Here is a 25,305-nt window from a genome sequence, read left to right on the forward strand (position 1 = left end):
ATGAAAATGAGCCAGCTGGGAACAGTTTATGCCACCAAAAGGAGGCGTCGTAATGGCAAAAGGTAGTTTCATAACGATAATCGTCAAACTAGCTATATATTTTATGCGCCAATTGTAATTGACAGTGTTATACAGTAAACCAATAATACAAATACCGCAAACACATAAGCAAATGCCTTCTTGTGGAAATAAGTAATAGGTTTCATCGTAAAAAGCAAGCATGAAAATTTTCTTTTGTGTTTCGCTGGCGCAGGTGTAAAAATATTAACGTATTTCCAATGGAAAAATGCCCACATCAACATCCCTGCGCCGAGCTACACCGTCAATTATTGGTTATTCGAATATTTGCCCTATTTTAGGCAACAATTTTCGGAGCTCCAAATTGAGGATCATTTATGCAAATTTCACTGCAACAGTAATGACTGCCGGCATTCCGCAAAAAAGATGTTTCTTGGAATACGCAAAATATTCATCCTGTTCTGATGTTAACGCCAAAGTTGATGGCTTCGTGGCAAATAAACCATCCATCGACGTTTGCAGCATGTTGCAAACGGTATTTCATTTTCTTGGATCCTGTTATTAAGCAATGATAAGTTGTGTGAACATGCTACCAAATTTACGACATTACAAGTAAAGTTTAATTGTATTGAGTCTAAGTGTTGAACTACTTATGGACAAAAAGAATAAATGTTTAATAAAGTTAAAGTAGACCCACGATTCGTGCAGATGTTTGAAAAATAATAATCATTACACGAACAAACCATGACTGAATACGTAGTTGTTTAAATTCCGATTAACAGCATTTTTATATTCTGTCTGTTACGGAGTAGTTTGGTTTAACAAAGTTGTTTTGGAACATTTCGGCTGAATTTAGTTTCTTATAAAACTATGTAAGCTAATATCCATAATCCATAATAAGTTGAGCAAAAGCAATAAAAATAAGCTGCGAAACAGACCTCAATTAACTGTTTGGCGTATTTTATCGAATCGGGAAAAAGTTGGCAAGGTTCACATTTAAAACAATCGCTAATTTAGCTTATAAAACACTTTAAGATAAACTTTTTTATTATTGCTCTGCTTTTGGGCTAAATACAATCCCTAAATAGGTGGGAAAACCCCTGATACATCACATTTTTTTGGAACTATTCGAATCTTTTTGTCGAGAACTCCTAAATCATGTGTGATGTTTATAAATAGAATATCAACAGAAAGCTAGTTTTAGGTCATTTCATCGGACCATACTGTAAGAAACAGTAGAAGGATGCAGCTTCGGATCGAGATTTCAAGTACGATAGATTAATAAAAAAGCGGTGAAGTGAACATAAAGAATGAAAAAAATACCAACATCAACAAAAAAGTTAATCGGCTAGCTTTAAGGTCCGATCAGTTTGCGTTCCACTTCATTTGTGGTTGCATCTCTACTTGGTTGTTGCAAGCTTGCACACCCTGTTTACTTAACCCAACCACCATAATTTGGTTTTAAAATATCTTTACATCTAATGAAAGCATAAAATAAACAGCACACTTACTTCAAGCATTGTTATCGGAAATATAGATGAAAAAGCAAATTCAACGTTTTCATCCTTCGACTTCTGACCAAATCCCTTCAAGTGGTGTTTGCGCTTATCATGGACAGGCGATTAATAATAGAGGATAAATTACAACACTACATGAATCATTCTCGTTTGGTTTACACCATGAGCTCAATAAAAAAACAAGTTTAATATTTTTATATATTGATATTGAAATCTTGATGCACGATTTCAGTACACCGAACTCCCGAATTGAAAGTAAATAAATTCTCGTTGCCGTTGGATGGTTGCCACAATTTCTCCCACGTTTCAGAACCACTGCAAGTGATGGATATTTTAACTTTTGTCCTATTATTTTAACGATGCTAATCACTTGCTCGACAACGGTTTTGAAGATTTTTATTGCTCTTTGGTATCCTTTGATGAATTTATAACCAAAAGTGTGAACAATTATATGAGCATAAGTGAAATCTTTATAATGATAATAGTATAATGATGGTTTCCCTCTGCACATTGCATCTCTAGTAAAAGCAGAAAGTTACCTATGAACCGTTCGTGTGCAAATCAAATCATCTTCATAATTAGAATCAACGATTGGTACAATTGGTCAATTTTGTTAAATGTAATTTGCAAATTTCTGATTGTGTTGTTCTTCTTCTTAACACGATCTTATTCTGTTTCTTGTGTACTTCGTTATTGTTTTTAGTTAAAGCTTATAATTTCTGACTATTGAAATTCAATATATTTAATGAACAGCTCAAGCCTTTTCAAATGAGAAACCAATTTAACAGACACTTCCGTAGCAGTTAATCAGTTGTTTTTATTGACTACACCTCTAAAGAAGCTTTCAAGTGATAAAACAGCCGGTAATGCACCGTGTGAGCGTGTTAGTTAGTCAGATGCTTCTTTACTTGGCTTAGCTTCAGGGCACCAATTGATCGATCAATAACCGGTTATGCGGTATTTTTGTTGCGCGAAACATTTCTTCACATTATCTCTTTCCATCTTTCCCCTATCAAATGCAAGTGTAAAGCTAAAATATTATGATCATGTGTTGCCCTTCTGGCGAAACGGTAGGTGTTAGTTTTGGATTTGGGAAAAGTAAATACTAAATTGAAAACTCAATTTATAATACCTTATCGTTAGCATAATGTATGCTATGTAACAGGTTAATCGGCACTGAATTTGCGTATTTTTGCACATGGATGCAATATATTTGTCGCAATCAATTCAATTGTTCTTTATGAGCTTTGTGGAAGGAATTGTAAAAAAAGTAAAAGAAGAATTATATGTCAATTAGTGCGATGATTTCTTGTTTTGCTTACCATCATTAATATTGGATTGAATTTCAAGAAGATGTAATTTAAAAAACGAACTAAGTTGTTTAATGATGTAAGCTTTCACTTGTAAGTAAATATGCAGTGAGATATAGATATATGATGTATATATATATATATATAGATATATATATATATATATATATATATATATATATATATATATATATATATATATATATATGTATATATATATATATATATATATATATATATATATATATATATATAAAAAAAAATATATATATATATATATATATATATATATATATATATATATATATATATAAAAATATATGAAGAAATATATATATATATATATATATATATATATATATATATATATATATATATATATATATATATATATATATATATATATATATAAATATATATATATATATATATATATATATATATATATATATATATATATATATATATATATATATATATATATATATATATATATATATATATATATGTATATATAGATATATTTATATATATATACATATATATATATATATATATATATATATATATATATATATATATATATATATATATATATATATATATATATATATATATATATATATATATATATATATATATATATATATATATATATATATATATATATATATATATATATATATATGTATATATATATATATATATTTATATATATATATATATATATATATATATATATATATATACATATATATATATATATATATATATATATATATATATATATATATATATATATATACAAAACACATTTTCAAATTATCAGACTTATATTATTATTTACTGCTTAATAATATTAACATAATGAAACTTTAATATTTTCATTTTCATGCCAAAGAACTAATTTTGTCGTGTATGAACTCTCGCTGAACTGAACTCTTTCGTGATTATGTTTACTGCCGCAGCTCGAATATATTAGATGTGTTAAAACAATTTGTTATTCATTCTCAAAGAGCATCGCCTCGACCAGTCTGCATTTTATATATCCCGTGGAGCAGCACAACAACAACAACTATAAAAAACGAATCCGTTTTTGGAAATGAAATGCACAGTAACTGTTACCATGATGTATCGATCGGTGCTCATTTCGATCATGAAATATTTTGTGCGTTGAATTCTGAATTTTATCTTTTAGCTTCATTCTGGGGCGAATATATTCCCCGGGGCGCCGCCTCGTTACTCGTTTAGATAGTGATAGCCTTTTTTTGTGTGTGAGCTTTCGATTTCTCCGTTTATAATTCCTCAGCCAACGTGTAGACTGCATATCAGAAGCAAAAAATGCCTTTTAGGATACCTCACACACCGGGGAGCTAGTTACACCACGAGCATATCCGATCTCGTGTGTACCCATGACAAGTCAAATTTTATGCTCCTTGTTGATTCATGTTTATCGCAACGAATTTCAAGGATGGTGATGCGAAAACTCCAATTCAGCATGCAAGTCTTACTACTGGAATAAAATGTTACTAAGCCAAAACTCGTTCATCATGATCTCCAGGACGCCGTGGAGCAACAGTAATGTTGTTTGTTTAATTTTCGCCCTCTATCATACCGCCCCTTGCGCACCGAGATTGCACCTGGAACATGGTTGGATCCTCATCGCCGCTCGATACGTTATTTTCATACTTTTTCATATTTTTGCTCCGAGCGGCACTGAACATCGGCATATACAAGTATCGCCGGTTGGGGAGCATCATCAACGCCATGTTTGGGAATTCTTGACTCCTAGGTCGAAGATTCATTATAATTTGTTTATTTGTTCTTGGTGCCATTGAATCTGCTGTTTCGGCTACCTTTTCATCCTTTCGACATCAGCCTCTGTTTCGCATGTTCTTTCTTATGGAAATTCGGTTCGTCGTTTCGTTAACATAAATTAAACAACTACTGTGTAGACAGCACAGAATCGCCTCACGTTGCTAAAAAAAATATAATACTGCTTTTATTTATAAACACTTCTATTTGGAAAGTTGGTAAAAAAATTGCAATATATATTTTCAATCTTTTTTTTCCTTTTGATTATTTGCCGAAGGAACATTGGCTGAAACTCAAAATAATTCTCTGCTGTATAAGATAAAAAGGTAGTATAATACTAAAAGCAATATGTTGACAATAAAAAAAGGTTTGATAATTACACTAGACAAAGCAAGTTTGTAAAGAAAATTCGGGCGATTTATATGAACGGTTTGTACTAGCGATGCATACAATTTTACCAGTCACTAATTAAAAAGCGTTTCAGAAGAAACAATTTTACATAAATAATGCATTCTGTGGAAAATATTGCTCATTAATGCAATATGTTTCAATGCACCATCGTATGAATTTTGCCCCTGTTGGGAAGTTTAATCAAGATTATTGGGCATATACATTCGGTTAGTAACGAAGCAACTAGCTTCTACGCTAACAATAGCAAACGCAAGCCCACATGCTGCACGCGATCTCATGAAATGGTGTGTGATTCAGGGCATGGCCGCCAGTTTAATATGTTTTTATGCACTGCCGGTGACTGGCTGCATTTGTGTACCGTTATCGCCAATTTTTCGCGTTATCTAGACAATGGCGATCGCATGAATATTTTTTTAATTGCTGCAATGAACATTGTGAGTGATGGTATTTCTTAAAATATAGGCAATTCAAGATTGTGTTGCCATTTTCTTAAAATTACTGAAATGCTTCACAGCGTCTCCTGTTCAAGTTGTAGCTATACACAACTTTAGTGCACTGTAATCATAATCCCGCAGAAAAGACATCTAGCTAATGGTAAGCTAATTTGATCATTAAGTATTTACTTCATAGTAAACAGCATTATTATAAATAACCACTGTGATACCTGCCAACAAATCGATCGTTTCTTATTCTTTACGGTAAAGAATTCTCCTCATTTGCTGTGGCATTCATTTGGTCTCATTTTGCTTCTAACATTGAGGGTGCAAACGAAAGATTAATCGAGGTCAACATCGTCTGTTGCGTAGGTTAAAAGAGTCTATTTTACCCCTAATAATATTTGTCAACTGTACTATGCAAGATAAAATAAAAATTGTCGGAATTTGTTCAAGAGCTCTCAATTTTAAGAAAATTGTCTGAAAGTATTTGTAAAAAATGAGTACATTTTAAAATCAGTCATGTTATAACACCTAGTATAGTACGATATATATGGTATGCGATAGAAGTTTTACATTTTTGTCTTTCCTCATGTATTGTACTAACAGTTATTGCACCTTGGAATTGTGTTATGCCTTCTTGCAAGTTATCAAGCTAATCTTAAATAAATTTTATATATCTATTGTCACGGGCTTGAAGTAATAGAGGCTCGATGCCTTGCAGAGGGATAATTATTCAATGCCTTGCATTTGGACACAATGAAAAAAAACGAGCATCATTTTCAGTCCTGTTGGTTGTTAGCAAAATGGGTTTTCGTTGTGATTTAACTACTCTTTATAGACAAAGGTTGGAGGGCCTGCTGTTGTATGCCTGCCATATATTGGATTTTATCTACACTTTAAAAACAAAGGCTGCAACGTCTGAAGTTGTGTCGTTCTAATGTTTCCCTTTTCAAATCGAAGCCACGTGAGTCAAATAGCCAGTGATAAACGGTAGGTTGAATTCCGGAAGGACCGTTTTGCGTCATTTCGTTTGTCATTGGCCGATGTATACATATTACACGCGTAACCACAACGTTAATCCTCAATGTATCCGCTTGCCACATATACCGGTTTGGTGCTCCGATAATGGATTTCGATTTTCCGTTCATTTGTGCCACCATCTCAATGCTAGAGTGCCGGTGCACTTTTGTTCGATTTGGAAAGTGATACATGCCAATCGAATAGCTTCCCCATTACGGTTACGTTTCTATCGATATCAAATAAACAGCGGTCTTAACATCCGCCAAGGGTAAGGCTTGCTATTGTGCCTCTTCTCCCTTCGAGGGCTGGTGGCCCGTTTCCATGATAAATTTGTTATATCGACCATACGTTAGTTACCTGCAGTGCTGCGATACCAAGCCCCGATTTTCACCGGTCGTCGGATCAGTTCCTAAGGGAATATATCAAGTCAAAATACCCACCGTCCACAGTAAACCACAAGCAAAAATTACAAAGTATAACTAACTATGGACAGTGGACTGCCGGTGTGAATCAAGCCTATTCGAGAACATATGCTTCCTGCTGTGTGGGGTTGGTTCATTTCTGGCTATGCTAGAAACAGTTTTTAAACGCCCTCTACACGGATAATGCTATGTCCTGCGTCAGGCGGCGAGTGTGAGTTATTAAAAACGCGCGTGACTCATAACCTTTGTTTTCTGGAGCGAGACTGGCGCTGGATCGACGCTATCTCTTCCGGTGACCACCGCAATCCACTTACTTGCATGTTCTCCACTGTCTGTTTACGGTTCCCCTCGGTAACGAGCAACGAGAAGGTTTTCGGGATCGTCAAAGGACGAAACAACTGCTTTTGTCTGCCAGCAGTGAAGGACCAAAAGGACGCGTGCATCATGGACCCTAAGCAAAGCAAAACAAAAAAATAAAACAAAACGAGGGAAAAATGCCCTATGCCGAAAAGCTCTTGCTCTGTTTTTCGTTGTTTTCCCTAATCATGGTTTCAAAGCAATAAAAACACAAGCAAATAGTGCAATATCTTTCTGGTGGATACATATTTCACCCGTGCACTGCTCCAAATCGATATTAGATTCCGAGTGCAGGGTAAGAGATTATGAAGCGAACGAAGCATAGCAGGGGCGAGACTACGCTGCGGTCACCCTGTTTGAGCCGTGTCAGGAAATTACCTTTGTGAACAGGTAAAGCTAAAAGTGTGATTAAAAGCGAACTGGACGCGTAAAAACGTGCAGCTGAGGGAGGAACAAATTTACCAGGGGTCACTCACCTCGTCGACCTTCATGCTAGGAAATGCTCGAAATTAGCAGCCAAACAGCGTATAACGGAACTCACATATCCCCTTAGTCGCAGTACTGAACCAAAAGCTGCAGCTCACGAGTGCTTCTTAAAAGGATTATGCTAAGCTTACGTTCAATAAAAAGAATACTTTTAAGTTTATTCTTCAACATAACGGCTTACGTGCTAAACTGTGGCCTTTGAGATGGGTTAAAAAAGCGTTATCTGCACGTTTCGATATGGAAGATAATGTCGCGTAAAACAGTTCGAGAAAAAAAACTGGAAGGTATCCTGCAGGATTGTTTGCTCATCTGCTTATCCACATACCCATGCAGCGCGATGCCGTACTGACAGTTTTGTAAGAAAACCCCAACACTGTTATTAATTGCTTGTTAGCGCACATACGTTTGTTATACCGTCAAAAGGATATCATATTTTCAACGAAGCCTGCAATATATGCATGTTGAAAGCCGTGCGCTAAACGTGTTTTTATTTCTTATTTATTTGCTCAACTAGTCCGGCAACTAATTATTCGCTGTTGTGTGATAATCGGCCATTAGAATGCTCTTCGGAATTCGCGAATGTTATTTATTGATGTATTGATTAGTGCGCGACTCGTGTTCGTACGAAGAATCTTCAGCAACATCATCAGTTTACGATCCAAGTGGATATAACTTTGCAGCCAGTTGACAAGTTTCATGACTCATTACGATGTTTTATTCGCACATTATACAGGGACACGGTTATAAAGAAATTTCTATACTACATTTGGAAAATGTCATTTTATGTAAACTGTGCAAACACTCCTTGCCGCAACCATCCCCGTAGGAAGGCTATATGATGTTGATAAAGCACATTGTGGTCATATGATACTTGATAAGTGAATAACTTTTGATATTGATCCTTAATAACTTTCCTTGCACGTAACAGCGATCCTCTATAATGAGGAGCTCTTATCACAAGCAATCTCGCAGGTTATGAATTGAAAACGTAAAGTTATTTAATATACACTTCAACTAGTGTTCTAAAATATAAACTGTAAAATTGAAACAAAATATAATGCTTAAAGAAGTGTTCGGCCCTACGTCACTTCTAGGGCTCAACACGCGGAGGAAGCAGAACAGTAATACACAACCAACAGAATGTAGCAGACGGCAGCTGCTTGAGGTGCAGTTTTACTTTAATAATTATCATTTTGAGCATTTATTGTGTAGACGACGGGTTGATATTCGAAAGCTGGTGCACCGTCTTGCGAGCGAAAGTGGCTTGTTTCGTTTCAATGCACATTTGCCAAGCGAAAAGCGGTTGCAGACATTTGTCTGATCGAACGTCACAAACGCAAGGCCAGTCGAAGCGTCGACACATGCTGCCTGACATGAGAGGGTCTCTACGAAAGGAAAACCGCAAACTGTGTACGACGAAACTAGCTGAGAACATTTTGCCCCTGATGAGTTTTAAGCCTGCATGGTTTGCTGATGATCATGGAAACAATGTACAATAAAAATTATACAACCTAGAAAGCAAAACAAAACCGTACAGTATTAGCTCAAAAATGTTTGAATGTATGGTTTGCTAATTTTATTTCATTCTGCTCGTTATGCGGTGTTAAGCTTACGCTTGCTTGCCTTCTGTCGTTGCGGAAATAATTATTTATTTGCGACTATCGGTTTCCTACCGCTTCGTTGCGAATAACGTTTATCTCGTATCACCTGCCCAATGCTGATGTACAATAAGTTTCTAATGAATTGCAGGTGCCAGAGCCCTTTATCAATATGCACGGCAAGGTGGCAGTAAGACAGGACTACGTGCACAAAAAATTACTTTCATATCTGCTTCCTTCATAAGGATAATATGATAGTATGTTCTTATCGAAATGAATGTAACTGAAAGCACTAGAGCGAAATGATGTAAACAGCATTAGTTTTCTCTTTTGCCACAATGAACGTGGCGGTTTATTTCTTTTGCACATTACCTTTATATGATTGCGCTTATGCATTTTATTTATGAATAAAACATTTTTTCCTTTAAACCACATGAGCAGAACGAGTCGTTAAAACAAAATAATTACGATGGATTTAGTGCCAACGGCTTCGTACCAAATGCAACACGCTCGTTGAACGCTCATGCAGTGTGAGGCAATTGTTCTCCGATACCAATCTCAATGCCGTTCCAAATTTTACAATATCATTTTAAAATAATTGGGATATTGATGCGTTGCACCTTTCAAGTCCCTTTTCTATAATGGCAAGTATGCTGCGTGGCTTATGAAACTCTCGCCGAATTCCAAAGCTTGTGCCAGCTATGCTATTGTATTGATTGAATGATCATTCATGCTTCAATTAAACCAGTAACTTAAACTGAGTTTTATGTTATTTGTCTGAATGTTAAAAAAATATAATTCATTTCTAATGCAATTGTTACTAAAATATCTAATATCATTAAACATGGCTTGAAACTAAAATATGCTAATAGTAAAGTACTTTACTTGTTATTCATAAAAATTAACGTTTTAATTCATAAATTATAAAAATTACCCTTTAGAAAGTATATGCTGTTTTGATCGCGCAACACATGTGACATGATTTCTGCATAGAGGAACATGTTAAGATCTGTCGATAGTTGCATAAATATAATTGTGGATAGATAGTTGTATAAATATAAAGTGGATAATTATTAGTTAGCCTGCAACGAAATTCATATCCCTTAACTAGAATAAAATGAAAAACGTTTTCTCACGTAAAAAAATGGATATCAGTTATCGATACTTAATGCATTAATTTTTATTTTCTTTTTTTCTTCAATAAAACAACGAAACGATTTGACCTTTACAAAATGCTATCTTGTTTCGAACTGAGTGAGAATTTGTGGAATTTCGATTGATCTGTCACCATTACGCTTAAAATATCCACTCTTAAAAACGAATCTACTCGGAGAGGGTGAATATGTTTGCATACATAAACCGCGATACACTAAATCAAAAGGTTAAGAAGAACACTAAACCAGCCCTTTTTGGCAATTAAATTTAAATAAACCCTTCCCCACGATCTGTTCACGCGGTCGCTTCAGCGGTGGGTACAAATGCAGTTTAGCTTATGATTAATTCAACACCTCCACGTTGAATGCTATTCGAATGTCGTCTTCTGAATTACACACGATTGCAAGACGTTTGTTCCGATACGTTCGGGAGCGTTCGAACTCCGTTGGTTTAATTTTTACCTGCTACCGCATTCTACCTCTATCCGTTATAGCATGAACGGGTTCGATTGCAATCCGATAAAATCCCATTTTTTCCCGTCGTGCTGCAACCCGATGGTATATGTTTCAGGTTGAGTGTGTAGCTGTCGAGTGACATGGATATAGGTTTAATTGTTTGACCGTTCACTTGGTCAACCCGTTGCAAGATTACGGGCGAAAGGAGTTGGACTGAAGTTTGTTTTGTCATTAGTCTTAATAAAAGGTGCAGATTTTTTGTATTTGATTTTCGGCAGCTACCTTAACTCGTTCAATTTTGAATCGTATTCGAACGAAGTTGACACAATGTGCAATCGATTTGGTCACACTATAAATGTAAAATATGTGTCGAAGTATTGAACATTTTTATGTTAAAATAGGATTGATTACTTCCACCTTTTATGAATACCGTTCTCAAACTGTGCCACAAATTTAAAACACGACATTTTTTTATCTGCTATTACATATAACGTAAAATGTTGACGTGAAACTACGATATAAAAATTGTTACAAAAATGGGTCTTTAAACAATTAGAATTTAGATAATTTCCGTGCGATTCTAACATATGTATTTATTGACTTTGTTTTGTGAAACTTTTTTCAACTACACGAACGTGATTCTGACGCCAAGAGAACCAAAACATCACACACCATGCGTTCGTTGAGACGACCATTGGCTTGCAGATGATTATTGACTTTCAATTCTTTGCGTTCAGACCTCAACGCTGCTTCTGCTGTTGATAATTACTCTCATACATCTGTTCTACACGTTGTGACACATAAGCTCCGATGGCCATCGTCGTGTACTGTACAATATTCATTTGCGGCAGACATATACGAAACGCCTAAAAACATAATGAAAAAAATTAAACCACCTAAAGTAGCAGCAGATCGTTGTATGTTAGTAGGAAATAAAAGCTTCACACTTCCGATTGAGAGATTTTGTTTCCATGATTAGAAATGTATTTAAATCCAACAAAACAACGTATGTAAACAGATTTATATATATATATATATATATATATATATATATATATATATATATATATATATATATATATATATATATATGTATATATATATATATATATATATATATATATATATATATATATATATATATATATATATATATATGTATATATATATATATATATATATGTATATATATATGTATATATATATATATATATATATATATATATATATATATATATATATATATATATATATATATATATATATATATATATATATATATATATATATATATATATATATATATATATATATATATATATATATATATATATATATATATATATATATATATATATATATATATATGTGTGTGTGTGTGTGTGTGTGTGTATAAATATATACATATAATATATATATATATATATATATATATATATATATATTCAACATTTTGTCCATGAATATGAATAATTAGTTTGTATATAATAACAGTGTCGAACGTATCAAAAAGAAAGATATCGATTGTTTTATGTTTCTTCTTGTTGGTTTCTCTCGTAGCATCAAGACCACTCCAAAGGAGGGTATTACTAAGAGCAACCCTTCCAAACGGCATCGGGAACGATTGAATGCTGAACTTGATCTACTAGCTTCATTATTGCCGTTTGAACAAAACATACTAAGTAAATTGGATCGACTTAGCATCCTGCGTCTGTCGGTGAGCTATCTAAGGATAAAAAGTTACTTCCAAGGTAAGTTCCTATAGAGCGAGAAGAAAATTACCAACGTTTATCGTTTTCCAACAATTGAGAATGGCAAATATCACGCAATACCTTGACTATTTATTTACGACACTCGTTACTTCTCTTAATTTACTAATTAAACGATTTGAATATCAATCGCCTTCAGCATAGATTAAGCATGCTGCCTAATCTATTAATAATAAATACATTTTTGAAATTAATTTATACGTACCAAAAATGTTTCAAAATGTAATGTACAATTAATTTTGCTTAGTGATGTCTTTTTTGAAAATAAAAAAAATGTCTACCCATTTCATAGAATGATTTATTGAATTTGTGACATTTCTAATTTCGAACAGTTGTAATGCATAAAGAAAAGAATGAAAATGGGCTAGTACCGCATCCAGCATCCGAGGAGAGCTACCGAGCACGCGATTTTACATCCTACGATCACAGTTTTATTGTAGATAGCGACATGTTCTTACAGGTAAATATGACAAAATCGTCGGTTCTAGTAGATGTAAGCTTAACTACCACGTGGCAGTTGTATGATATATTTAGCGCAATAAGTGCGTATATATGCAAGATACTTGTTTGATTTAAGAAAAACAGTTTAATTTCCAGAGACTAGTTTAATTCGACGATAAGTGCATATTTTTTCATTAAAATTTGTAAACCTTGTGATTTGATTGGCGCAAGTTCGTCACATGTTTTTTTTACAACAAAAACACGATTTCAATAACGTATTTTAGAAAACAAAAACAGACAAAACTTTGCTCGTAGGGGTACCACTCATGCTATTCATGGCATGCTTAGTTTGATTCACTAAAGTCACATCAACAGCAATCATAAGGTCAATATTAATGTCCAAGAAGATGTCCATATTACGTCGCTGAGTGGTTTTCTTTTTTCGCGTCCACCTTTTTCCTCAAAAAACAGCTTCGTTCACGCTCTACAATAGAAACAGGCAATGGTAATTATGATAGCATCCAAGAGCTTCGGCACACCAACAATTTACCAGTTCCACCATGGCTTCCGGCGAGACGAGTTAGTTCGATACTGTAATTATAGAAGTATCAGGTCGTGAAAGGCGAAAGTGAGGAAACGTATGAAACACCACACCGGTTTCTTAGTATTATACTTTGCCCTTTATCTTTTCAACTTCTGAGTAATCGTTATTTAATAGCATATTTGATTGGAAACAAATTTGAACTGATGTGCTAACATCTTGCATTCAGATTTTTTTTCGAATTTAGAAAATATGTGTTCATAAATCGTATACCTAAGTAAATGTTTATCCTATCTGTGATCAAATGTCTTTTTTATGAATGTATTTATGTTCTGATTTGCTGGAGTGAAGCTCAAGCTTTTGTGTGGTTTAACGATATAAAGAAAACAAAATTATCTTTAAAACGGCAAAATCATCATTTAACAATTAATCGATTATGTACAATTTTTTTTTAATAAAATGAAGTAATTTTACTCCTATTATCTGGTTTTATACAGGCATTGAACGGATTTATAATGATTCTTACATGCGAAGGAGAAGTATTTTTTGCTACACACACAATAGAAAGCTATTTGGGATTTCATCAGGTAAGCTAAACGACATGTTAATTATATCATAAATTAAGCACAGTGACAATATGAATTTTTCTTCTCCATATACCCTTGTTTCTTGGGCACGTTGAATGACTCCTTATTTGGTTTAAGTCGGACATCATTCATCAATCCGTATACGAATTGGTACATTCTGAAGATAGAGAGGAGCTGCAAAAACAACTATTGTGGAATTCCTTCTTACCAGCGGACCTCTCTGGCATTCAGCTATCAGAGGCTCTAGTGCCTGAGAAGGATAAACTACTAGAACGCAGCTTCACAGTGCGGTTTAGATGTTTACTTGATAATACATCCGGGTTTTTGGTACGCACAACTCTTTCATATATGCTTGGCCAATTTTTTTCATTTCGTTGCTTCCTTACAGCGTTTGGATATAAGAGGTCGAGTGAAAATTTTACACGGACAAAATAAAAAAAATGAAGAACCTCCGCTGGCCTTGTTCGCGTTCTGTACCCCATTTGGACCGCCTAGCTTACTAGAAATTCCACCAAAAGAAAATATGTTTAAGTCGAAACACAAGCTGGATTTTTCGCTAGTCTCGATGGATCACAAGTATGTAACATTTGTTGACAAATAATGAAGCCCACAGTTAAATCTGTGTTTATTTTATGAATTCGCAGAGGCAAAAACACTCTCGGATACTCAGATTCCGAGCTTGCAAATATGGGAGGGTACGATTTGGTGCATTACGATGATCTGGCATACGTAGCCAGTGCTCATCAGGAATGTGAGTACGAGTTTTGGGCACCAACCATGTTATTACTCTAAATTATTCATTTGCGATTGCAGTGCTAAAGACTGGCGCGTCAGGAATGATAGCGTATCGTTATCAAAAGAAGGACGGTGCATGGCAATGGCTTCAAACAAGCTCCCGACTCGTGTATAAAAACTCCAAGCCTGATTTTGTAATCTGTACTCATCGCCAGCTGATGGAAGAAGAAGGACGAGATCTGCTTGGAAAACGTACAATGGATTTTAAAGTACGGAAATCGACAACATTGGGATTGAAAAACACTTTGGTTAATACCATTCCTTCTTTCATGAATGCTTTCGTTCCGGTAAATAGGTAAGCTATTTGGATGCTGGTATTTCTTCGACCTATTTCGAATCGGATCCTCTTATCGTAAGTTCAAACAACACCAGTGCGCCTAGCTCTCCAACGACCTCGCAACAACGTGCCAACCGACGGTATAAAACACAGCTGCGCGACTTTCTCTCCACTTGTCGCCATAAGCGTAAACTTCCCAACCAGTGCTCCGTAGAACAGGTACGAACATAATAAAACCGCACTATGTCCTTTTAAGAGTATACCCGACAAGAATAATGTGTAGTACATGTTATTGGCTGTTAGATTTGCTCCTATATTGATCCAATTTTTACTACCACGAGCACGTTCAAATGACGAGAAAACTGTAATCGACGTAATCTTATTCTGTTTTTTTTTGTCACAGGTGTCTCCTAGTGTATCGGTGGTAGATTACATTCCCGGTGGACCTCCTGGTACGGCCGCAGCAGCCGCTGCTGTAGCTGCTGCTGCGTATACGAACAGCATCAACAGTGTTTACTCACCAGCAGCACACTTTCCCGGCACTGCACCGGACAACGTGTACATGGCTGGTCCTGTCCATTCGCCGAACTTTTACCCGATGCCCGATAATCTTTTCCACCAGTATCGGCTGCAAGGTGTAAGTGGCTACTATCCAGAGTATCATACCAGCACTAGTGCGTCCACCTTTGTACCTACTAACGGGCTTATTCCGTACGACAGTTATGGAATCACTAAAGAGGACACCATGCGGTGGCATGAGGGGACAAAGAGCTACATTGCAAGCGGTGAGCCGATCCAATCGCACCAGGCTAGTACCGATGCGGCACAACAACAGGAAACACCCAGTGGATGTGCTACAGGTGAAGCCACATATCTTGTCAGTGGCTTCCCGGCGGCTCCCAGTGCCGATTCAAGATCCCCTCATGTCTCTAAAGGCCCGTGCCAACAGGGCAAGAGTGTGTCGCCGCATTCTTCCGAGGAGCTGGTCGATCCATGCTGTACGGTAGATGGTAACGCCACGCCGACCAAAGATTCGATAGATCATCACTCGCACCACAGTGCCCATCATCACCATGGGCCGCACAGCACACAACACCACCACGCAGGCTCCCATCATCATTCTCATCATCATCAGCATCCACAGCCAAGTACACACCACCATGCAGTCCAGCATCACCAGAACATGCAGCAATTGCATTCACATGCCCAGCAGCATCAACAACATCAGCATAGGAATGGTGATGCATTGGGAGAACATAAGTTGATCAATACCAAGTCACCAGCATCCACGTCGCCAGCTCGCTGTGAGCCCCAGCGCCAAACCGTTCTCATGTGGGGTACGTCCTATAGTAACGGTGCCAATGCTGGCAATGGTGAGCCTCATGTCACAGGTAGCAACGATTCACCATCGTTCGAATACATCGACCCCACGGGAAGCTTTTCACTCGTCAATCTGCCAAAGCCCTCCACAATAGCCATGAATAACAACAGCAATGCTACCACCTCGAGTGCTATTCCCGTGGAGTCCTCCCATCACCCTCCTGACACACCTACTAACAACCCCAGCCAAACTCATCCGACTGCTCATGAACCGCAATCAGAATCCGCTGGCGAAGCGATTCTTGACGCAATCGATAGTAAACCCCGAGCGGTGACAAAATCGTTGACAACACACACTGCACTTACGACGGCTAAGCCTCTGCAGCCCAGCGGTGGAGTCAGCTTGTTTGCAGGAAAACAATCGAAAAGTTTTGCTAATCATACTAACCAGCACTCGCAGCAACATCAAGCTGAGCCGTTATCGGATGGATCGTCCGTTACTCCGATCGACCCGACCAATATACCCGCTTCCGCCAATACTAAATGGTATTGCACAGACGATGCATAACACACACTCCCGCCTAGATCGTATACTAATTATCGTTTTGCTACTAACGCATGCAGCCCGCGCAACTAATACTATTCATCTATGATCACCGTTCCACGGTGTGCAGTCCTGCTGCTCGATACCGGCACAGCTAAGTATCAGCACTATCGACCATTCGACATTTCGTAGAGTTAACCTAGAGTCTAGGCCCCCATTGGCTCGGTAGCAGTACCACACTAAATGATGACTAAGGTATGAATTGAAACAAAACGCACAATAAGTTCTTCGATTGTAATTTGGCTGCTGTAATGAAATATTGTCATTGCTACATACATACATACATACATACATACATACATACATAAGAAGGAGTGCACACACAGATCATTTTAATAATTTGTTTTTGCTCTGATTCTTTTTCATCCTTGCTTGCATGTGTTCATGCAAGAATGTTGATGACTGGATTGTATCGCATTAAATTATTTACTAAATTTGTATATTTATTCTTTGTTCGTATTACTTGTTTTTATGTGATAAGATTTAGTTCCTTTGATCTTATGTTGTATGCTCACTTAGTAGAATTTTATTTTTAGTATATATCGTTAAAGTATGTATCGGTTGTTCAGAGAGCGCTTTATAATTGTTAGGCTTCCTTTTCGCTCATTATCATTCACTTCGAGTGTCGCTATAAATCTTTATATAACTAAACGGTCCTTTTGCATTTTTTCCATAGGTGACACCCGACACAAGCGGTACAATAATCGGACAGGTTCCTTTGACGCTACCAAACGGGAACGGGCTAAATTACAATGCTAATCATCAAGAAAGGACACCCTTATGCAGCTGGAGATTGTTAAGCTTTCAGCTATTTTCTTTCTCAGTAAAAAACAATTATACACACCTTCCCATTTCTAAAATGCATATGAGCGATATTGTTATTGCGAACGTGGTGAAAATTTTCCGATAACGATATGCATATTGCGCTTTTGTAATTCGGGCGCGTTTTTTCCCTTCAAAATTCAGAGAATCACTTAAACATGCCCTATATTACCCGACACACATAAAACAATGCTACTGTAATTGAACTGTAATTAATCATTTTGTACTAAAAAAGGTAAAACACAATATAAACATGTTTAGAAACAATTAATAATCATTAAAAGTAAATAAGCTTTGTTCGAAAACCAAATTATGTGAGAACAACTCAACAAAGAAATGATAGTTGAAGTATTCTATGCCGGAAAGAAATAAAATCATAAAATTGCATAAAACATCGCAATTTATTGTTTCAAACAATCAACAACCACCCTAGGGCGCTTTCCGAAAGCCTTGCTTAGTGCGAAGTAATTTGCGCTCCAAGCGCTTGTTTATAGTAGGGGTGCTTAATACTTCACGTTTGAATTTAAATCTCAGAAAGCTTTGTCACCATCCTGTTGAACTTTGTGAAAGCTTCATACAATGTGAAACCCGATTGCTTTTCTTGTTATGGATTGGAAGCGTTTTTTTCCTACAACACAACACATCCGTTTTCAAATTTGCACCCATTTGTAAAACGGAGATAATAAGATTGCCAATTCAAAACTGAGTAAAAAATAAAACTACTATAAAAGATTATTAGTGTTTCAAACCTTACGCAAATTATAACAATATGTTTTGAGCTATTCTGTTCATTGAATAAGTACATAGCGAAACTGAACCGGGGAGCTTTCAGTCCTCATCTCCAAACTTTGTTCTTTTTTATTCCTTCTGTGGAATTAGCTGGTATAGTAAAAAAAGGTTAATTTCATCATTTCTGACTATTTTAAATCAGCGCTTGAAATTTTATGACCAAACTCTTTGTTAGATAACTTGTGATTGTCTCATATTAACAAATCATAAATTCTTTGCTATGGGCAGTCTTTTGTTTTGCTACATTCTAAATTCATTTTTTATGGCGCTTGCGCATTCGTTTGCGAAAACATGTTCCCAACATACATACCGATTATCCACACATTTTACTAGTGTTAAACAAAAAATTAATCATTGTAGTTTTGGCGCTGCTTTAGTAGAAAAATATCATCGAACATATATCGTTACATATTATGCGCAATTTTATAATGATGTTCGGAGCAAGCTCCTAAGGATTATGAGTGAGTTCCGTCACCTGGACCAACGTTGAACGAAACTTCGAGGGGATAATCGTGGGCGGTCACGGTCGAACAGAACGATTCACTTCAGCCTCGGTAGCCTCGTTGGCGTTCATTCGGACCACACTTTCGAGGTGGAGCTTTTGCGCTGACATTTTCCGTTTGTGTTGCAAGAAAATTCTAGCTTCGTGTAATCGTCGGAGATAACGAAGAAAGAACATCCTCTATTCAATGAATAGTTTACAGCGCTTCAGTGCTTTCGTTGCCTGTAGCCATTGAAGGCTGTCTTCATAGTTTAAATGTTTTTTTAAAAATTTGCGTAGTATCTTATTGCTTTACAACTGCACCTGCAGAATCACTTACAAACTAAAAGCGGGATTTTCCCGAAATACCCCCATTCTCTAGTAGGGGTTTATTTCTAGCTATCGTGAAAAGTGTTTTACTGTGCCAGGAAAATCCATAGTGCATAAGGAAAGCCTTTATTGCAAAACTATATCTGCACTCTCTTCTACAAGAAGAGAAAAGCCCGTCAAACATGGCCCTAAAAAATTGGTTGTGGTTCGGGAATGTGCTATTTGCATCGTTCCCCTTAGCAATATTGGGAATCGATTTAAGCAGGCTCTACGGTCACCTACCAGCTGTTTCTAAGCGCAGTGGTAAGTGGGCGTCTACCATCAGCTCTCAATACGCACGTTTTTTTTAGAAAGTAATGTTTAAATTTTCTTCATCAATTTTACTACGTTTACCAGAAGCTTGTCACCCCTACGAACCATTTAAATGTCCCGGCGACGGTAACTGTATTTCTATACAATACCTCTGCGATGGTGCACCAGACTGTTCGGACGGGTACGACGAGGATATGCGTCTTTGTACAGCAGGTAAATGTACACTGGTCGTTTAGTTGAGTGATCTGTGATTCGGTTTTAGTGACATGAGATGTGTACAAATATCTTAATCTGTGAATGTTTTTCTATTGGCTTTCTCAAATAGCTAAGCGTCCACCAGTAGAAGAAACGGCATCATTCCTCCAGAGCCTGCTGGCCTCGCACGGTCCTAACTATTTGGAAAAACTTTTCGGTAGCAAAGCCCGTGACGCATTAGCTCCACTCGGTGGGGTAGAAAAGGTGGCCATTGCTCTCAGTGAATCGCAAACCATCGAAGATTTTGGAGCGGCATTACATTTGATGAGGTTTGTTAATAAAGTTTTGTTTCTCATTTTTATTTCCTGGCACCGAATATTAGGAGCAAGAAAACACAACTTTTCATTTAGTTGCAACATCATTATTATAATTACAAATTTGAAATTTGCTGTGTTTGTGGTTTGGGGGATCAAATGTACGTTTTCTTGAACATTATTTATCTAACCGGTTCAGTTATATCGTTCAATGCGCCATTCGTCCTATAGTCAATATATGTGGTTTGGTATTATATATATTTTATTTATTTTTTTTTATTCTTTAATGACGGCCAGGCCGTATTGCTTATAACTATTATCTTAAGTCTAAACTTAAAGTAAACTGAAATTCACATTGGTTGGAAGACATTTCCTTCTCCGAACCGTGAAAGGGCACCTTATCCCGGGTGTACGCGGTTGTTTATATATATTTTAATGGTGGCGTAAAAAATAAATTATTCTATAAGACAACTTAACAAACAACAACAGACAATTAACTGCAATCGTTGAATTTTTGGTTTTAGGTCAGACCTCGAGCACTTGCGGTCTGTTTTCATGGCAGTGGAAAACGGAGATCTCGGAATGCTAAAATCCATTGGTATCAAAGACTCAGAGCTGGGCGACGTGAAGTTTTTCCTAGAAAAACTAGTCAATACTGGCTTCCTAGACTGAGTATCGTCCGAGCTGCCGTATAGCAGTAGCTTTTATTATTTTGTACCATTAACACCGCAGATTTATTCCTATCTAGGATCTCCGGAAAACGGTTTCACCTACTAAAGCTACTTTGCACATAACTATGTGTTTAAATTGGTACTATTAAACATGAACTGGACAATCGCTCATTACGCTTCTGTTGATGTTACCAAATTTGTGCAACGTAGAGCCTGTGGTAACGATTCAAATCCAACAAACGGCCATTCCAACATAAACACGACTGATTGTGCTTGCTGATTGATCCCCAACTCTGATCAGAGGGGTCGTATGACACCATTCTTGTACAAACAGCAGTAGCATCAGTCGAAAAATCCTGACACAAATCATGGTACGTATGATCAATCGTAACCTAAGCCTCTACTTGTAACGCTCGCTTCAATGAAGCAGCAGGATGTCATACACTAGATTAAATGCACCTGAAAAGCACGACAGAGCGTTTTGGAGCAAAAAAATGTCAAAGCAACTGGTTGTTATATTAGAGGCGAATGCACAAAAAAGAGCATTTCAAGCCAATCAAATCAATTCACGTCCATTAGGTTTGTTAAGATACAAATATTTATTTTTCATCTTCTATTATCCAGAGTTATGTTAATAGCGCATCTCGAGGTACTCGAATGTGTCGAGCGTGTCATAAAGTGACAAAAAATGGTAGGAAATAAATAAACGAAGACGAAGTGCAACCCATCGGAGAAAGGGAATCAGAACAGATCCATAAAAAAACATATCATTATATTTATAGAGCCTGTGCATGCTTATATATTATATATTATACACTTATACACAAATCAAGACGAAACACACGAGAGGTTATTTGTATCAGTGTGCTAGTTTCCTTATCACAAGAGAATCTTACGAAAAATGCACAATGAAATCAAACATATCAACCATATGAAAGATGATAACGACGCAGTGATGTACCTTATATGTCGTGCAATACGCTAACGATAAATCGGTGGTAGATTAAAGCTCTTCGAATCGTGTCACATATTATGCGGCCGATGAGAGATGTATACAGCCCCGAGAAAAGCAGGGAAACATGTTATAAAAAAACAATACACTAGAGGGCAGTGTTGGCCGTGCGGAAGACAATTTCAAAGCAAACCTAACTTTAGAGCTAATCCGATGACTTGAATATTTATATGAAATCATAACATCATAACAACGATCACTTCCGAGCTGTTGTAGAGAACTGATTTTTTGAGAAATTGTACTCTCTAATGTAAATGAATTTTACACTTAATCTGTCTGTACACAATCACGCATCCGACCATACTAGCTCACAGAGATTCACATGGCAATACACGTAATTAAACGCTTCACGGCCAAAATGCCAAGGCAATCAATCCGTCATGAATCAGGAAGAACTGTGACGACGTATTCAAAAATGTAATAACCATTGATTGTATCCAGGAGAATGACACCCTTACACATCTTACTATCCTGCTTATGATGATGAGATCGATGAGATGTTCAGAAAAGGAAGAGCTGAAATATATATATATACCGGTATCTTGTGTCAGCGGTTGTGTGTAATGTGTTTCATTTTTTTAATGTAATATCACAATTTCAGATTAGCAATACGTAATTTTCGGTATAAATACTTACATTAAAAATATGTCTATAAATGTCCACCTAGCCCCTAACCTTTTCCCTAATTAAAAATTTTATTCATCATCCCACGAAACAAATAATGACCGTATACTGTACTGTATCATATCTGTATATCTGTATATTCGTGAGTTATATGCCATATACTACATATTCTACGTTCATACGCCGTATGTCTATTTTCTATTACGCAATAACCATGAATCTATGTGGGAGGAGTAGGAGGATCAGGTGGAATAAGTTTATCTAGGGTATAATATTGCTAGGGTTTGGATATTACTATTGATATACAGTACTAATAATATATTATTAACACAGTTAAAGGATTAATTTCCAGGATTTCGTGCGGAAATAGCTAAAAATATCATTAAATTGCATGCAATAAAATGTGTAGATGTAATACACATCAAATTGAGCTTTCACAAGTGGGCTTTTAATAGCATGTATGTATATTTCCGGTGCTACGTATTTGAATTGTTTATATTCTAATTGTTCAACCGTTATTGGATCTTTCAGCGTTCGATAATCGTAAACGAATAAAAATTGATTAAATCCATAAGTTTATCTTGACATATTAGATGCATAAATTAAGTTACAGCCTTGTGATTATAAAATAATAACATATACCAGGGGTTGGCACAGTTTTTACTGTGGGGGTCAGACAGTGAAAATTAGCCATAAACTGGGGCCATATGAAATGAATCTTTTAACATGTGAATAAGACGAGGCAGAATGAATAATACAGCACAACTTCAAATTAACACTTTGACTAGTTTCTATTTAACCAAAATGTACGATGAAATATGATTTTTTCGAAAAAAAAGTGTAGATATATACGATAACGTTGGTGTTGATTTTGGTCAAAAATTAATCCGATATCGTTATAATTAGTTTTTGTGTTCTTCATAAGACCTACAAAAATTTTCTCTCGGGCCGGACTTTGCCGACCCCTGACATATACAATAACAAAATGAACAACTTTGGATAACTATTTTTGATTCCACTACTTAAAAGGGAAAACTACGTATTCTCTGGATTCGTATGCTATTGCATTTCCTTACGCATGATATAACATTCCGGAATGGTTGTGCGAAACATTATGGATAATCAGTTTTGTATTATATATGGTAGATATTTATGCTTAATATCTTCTAGAAAAATCCATGAATTAGGATTAATTTTTGTATATGCTTTTATGCATTGGCTACAGATAAACACAATTATGGGTTTATTGGAACACTCGCTGACGGTCAATAATAAAAATAAATAATTTCTTTCTGAACGATTATCGAGCTACATTTTAACACCATGTAATTAGCTTTTTTCATTTATTTCATATCTGCAACAGCTACCATTTGTGAGTAATTTGCTTTGATTTCTGCAACAGCAATGCTTTATATGCCACGTATTCTTGCCATCCGTTGTCATTTTAAGAAGCAATTTCGTTATGCTTCTTTTTTCGTTATTATACTGTATATGCATTGTCCGAGCACTGGTACAGAACAAATTATTTTTTCTCGTTATTTGGTTATTACTTTTTCAGAATAATATACGTTTACTAATTCGCGTTGTTATGCTTGTAAAAGGTGGCTAATGTGTTTTAAGCGCGATATTCTCACTTTAGAATTCATTCAAAATTTAGGATATAGAATAAATCCTCAAATCATTTGAAATATCCTTCGTTTATATCGAAACTTCATATTAGTCTATGCTATTGCGCCGATTGTTAGTGTATAATACTAAAAGATTATTTTGGACCATATTAATCAACGACGTACATTACGCGACTCCTATATTTATGACTCTTTCGTACATCGAGAACCCATTATATTAGCTGCTACTTGGTCGAATTTTCTACTGAGAAAGCAGCTCAAAATGGTAAGAATTGTAGTAATAGATGTAATATTTTATATGATATGAGTAGTTTTATGCATTCCACGGCAAGTCGCATGCGCATAAAAATATGCCAAACCAACATATTGTTGAAACTAGCATATTTTCGTAACATATTTGTATGATATGAAGGATCGTTTTAATTAGGTTGTACGTATATTAAGTACTTCCCACTTTCTCCTTTCTTGGCAAACCAAACATCTTAAGATATTCCAAACAATATAACAAATATTGGGTTTTGTTCTATAAATAGGTACGATAAACACTACTGTATATTGCTTTGTCATATTTGTTTTTTAATGACTCATTGTTGGTTATTATGCTATGTTCCTGCTCTTGTAGTATCATTGATATGTATAATATATAGGTAAATAAAGGTTCTAGTTCTGAAATGTTTTATGTATTCGATGATATTCGTTACATGGGTAGTTTGGATTGCAAAACTACGATTAGCTTAGCAACTTTCCTGTAAAGAGACGTTATGATTTGATGTTTGTTAGATCCACTAAAAC

The 25,305-nt window shown here is 35.8% G+C and overlaps 2 protein-coding genes across 2 annotated transcripts; both read left to right on the forward strand.

Moving 5' to 3' along the window:
• LOC128723037 (aryl hydrocarbon receptor protein 1) lies at positions 1 to 17,299 on the forward strand. The gene is given in 10 exon segments (XM_053816740.1): positions 1 to 62; positions 12,562 to 12,752; positions 13,103 to 13,230; positions 14,250 to 14,339; positions 14,457 to 14,666; positions 14,728 to 14,915; positions 14,984 to 15,093; positions 15,096 to 15,343; positions 15,430 to 15,630; positions 15,815 to 17,299. Coding segments are annotated over 10 exon segments (2,913 nt in total).
• Positions 17,300 to 19,939: 2,640 nt separating this feature from the next.
• LOC128727383 (IDLSRF-like peptide) lies at positions 19,940 to 22,811 on the forward strand. The gene is made up of 4 exons (XM_053821294.1): positions 19,940 to 20,060; positions 20,154 to 20,282; positions 20,395 to 20,593; positions 21,103 to 22,811. Exons 1-4 carry the CDS (start codon positions 19,940 to 19,942, stop codon positions 21,248 to 21,250), a joined length of 597 nt encoding a protein of 198 aa, XP_053677269.1. The 3' UTR covers positions 21,251 to 22,811.
• Positions 22,812 to 25,305: the final 2,494 nt, after the last annotated feature.

This window comes from Anopheles nili, chromosome 3 (assembly GCF_943737925.1).
Source record: "Anopheles nili chromosome 3, idAnoNiliSN_F5_01, whole genome shotgun sequence".
Taxonomy (NCBI): Eukaryota; Metazoa; Arthropoda; class Insecta; order Diptera; family Culicidae; genus Anopheles; species Anopheles nili.

Coding starts and splice junctions, on each gene's coding strand:
- LOC128727383 (XM_053821294.1), top strand. CDS start 19,940: ATGGCCCTAAAAAATTGGTTGTGGTTCGGGAATGTGCTATTTGCATCG. Junction 20,061..20,153: donor AGCTGTTTCTAAGCGCAGTG/GTAAGTGGGCGT, acceptor TACGTTTACCAG/AAGCTTGTCACCCCTACGAA. Junction 20,594..21,102: donor GCGGCATTACATTTGATGAG/GTTTGTTAATAA, acceptor TTTTGGTTTTAG/GTCAGACCTCGAGCACTTGC.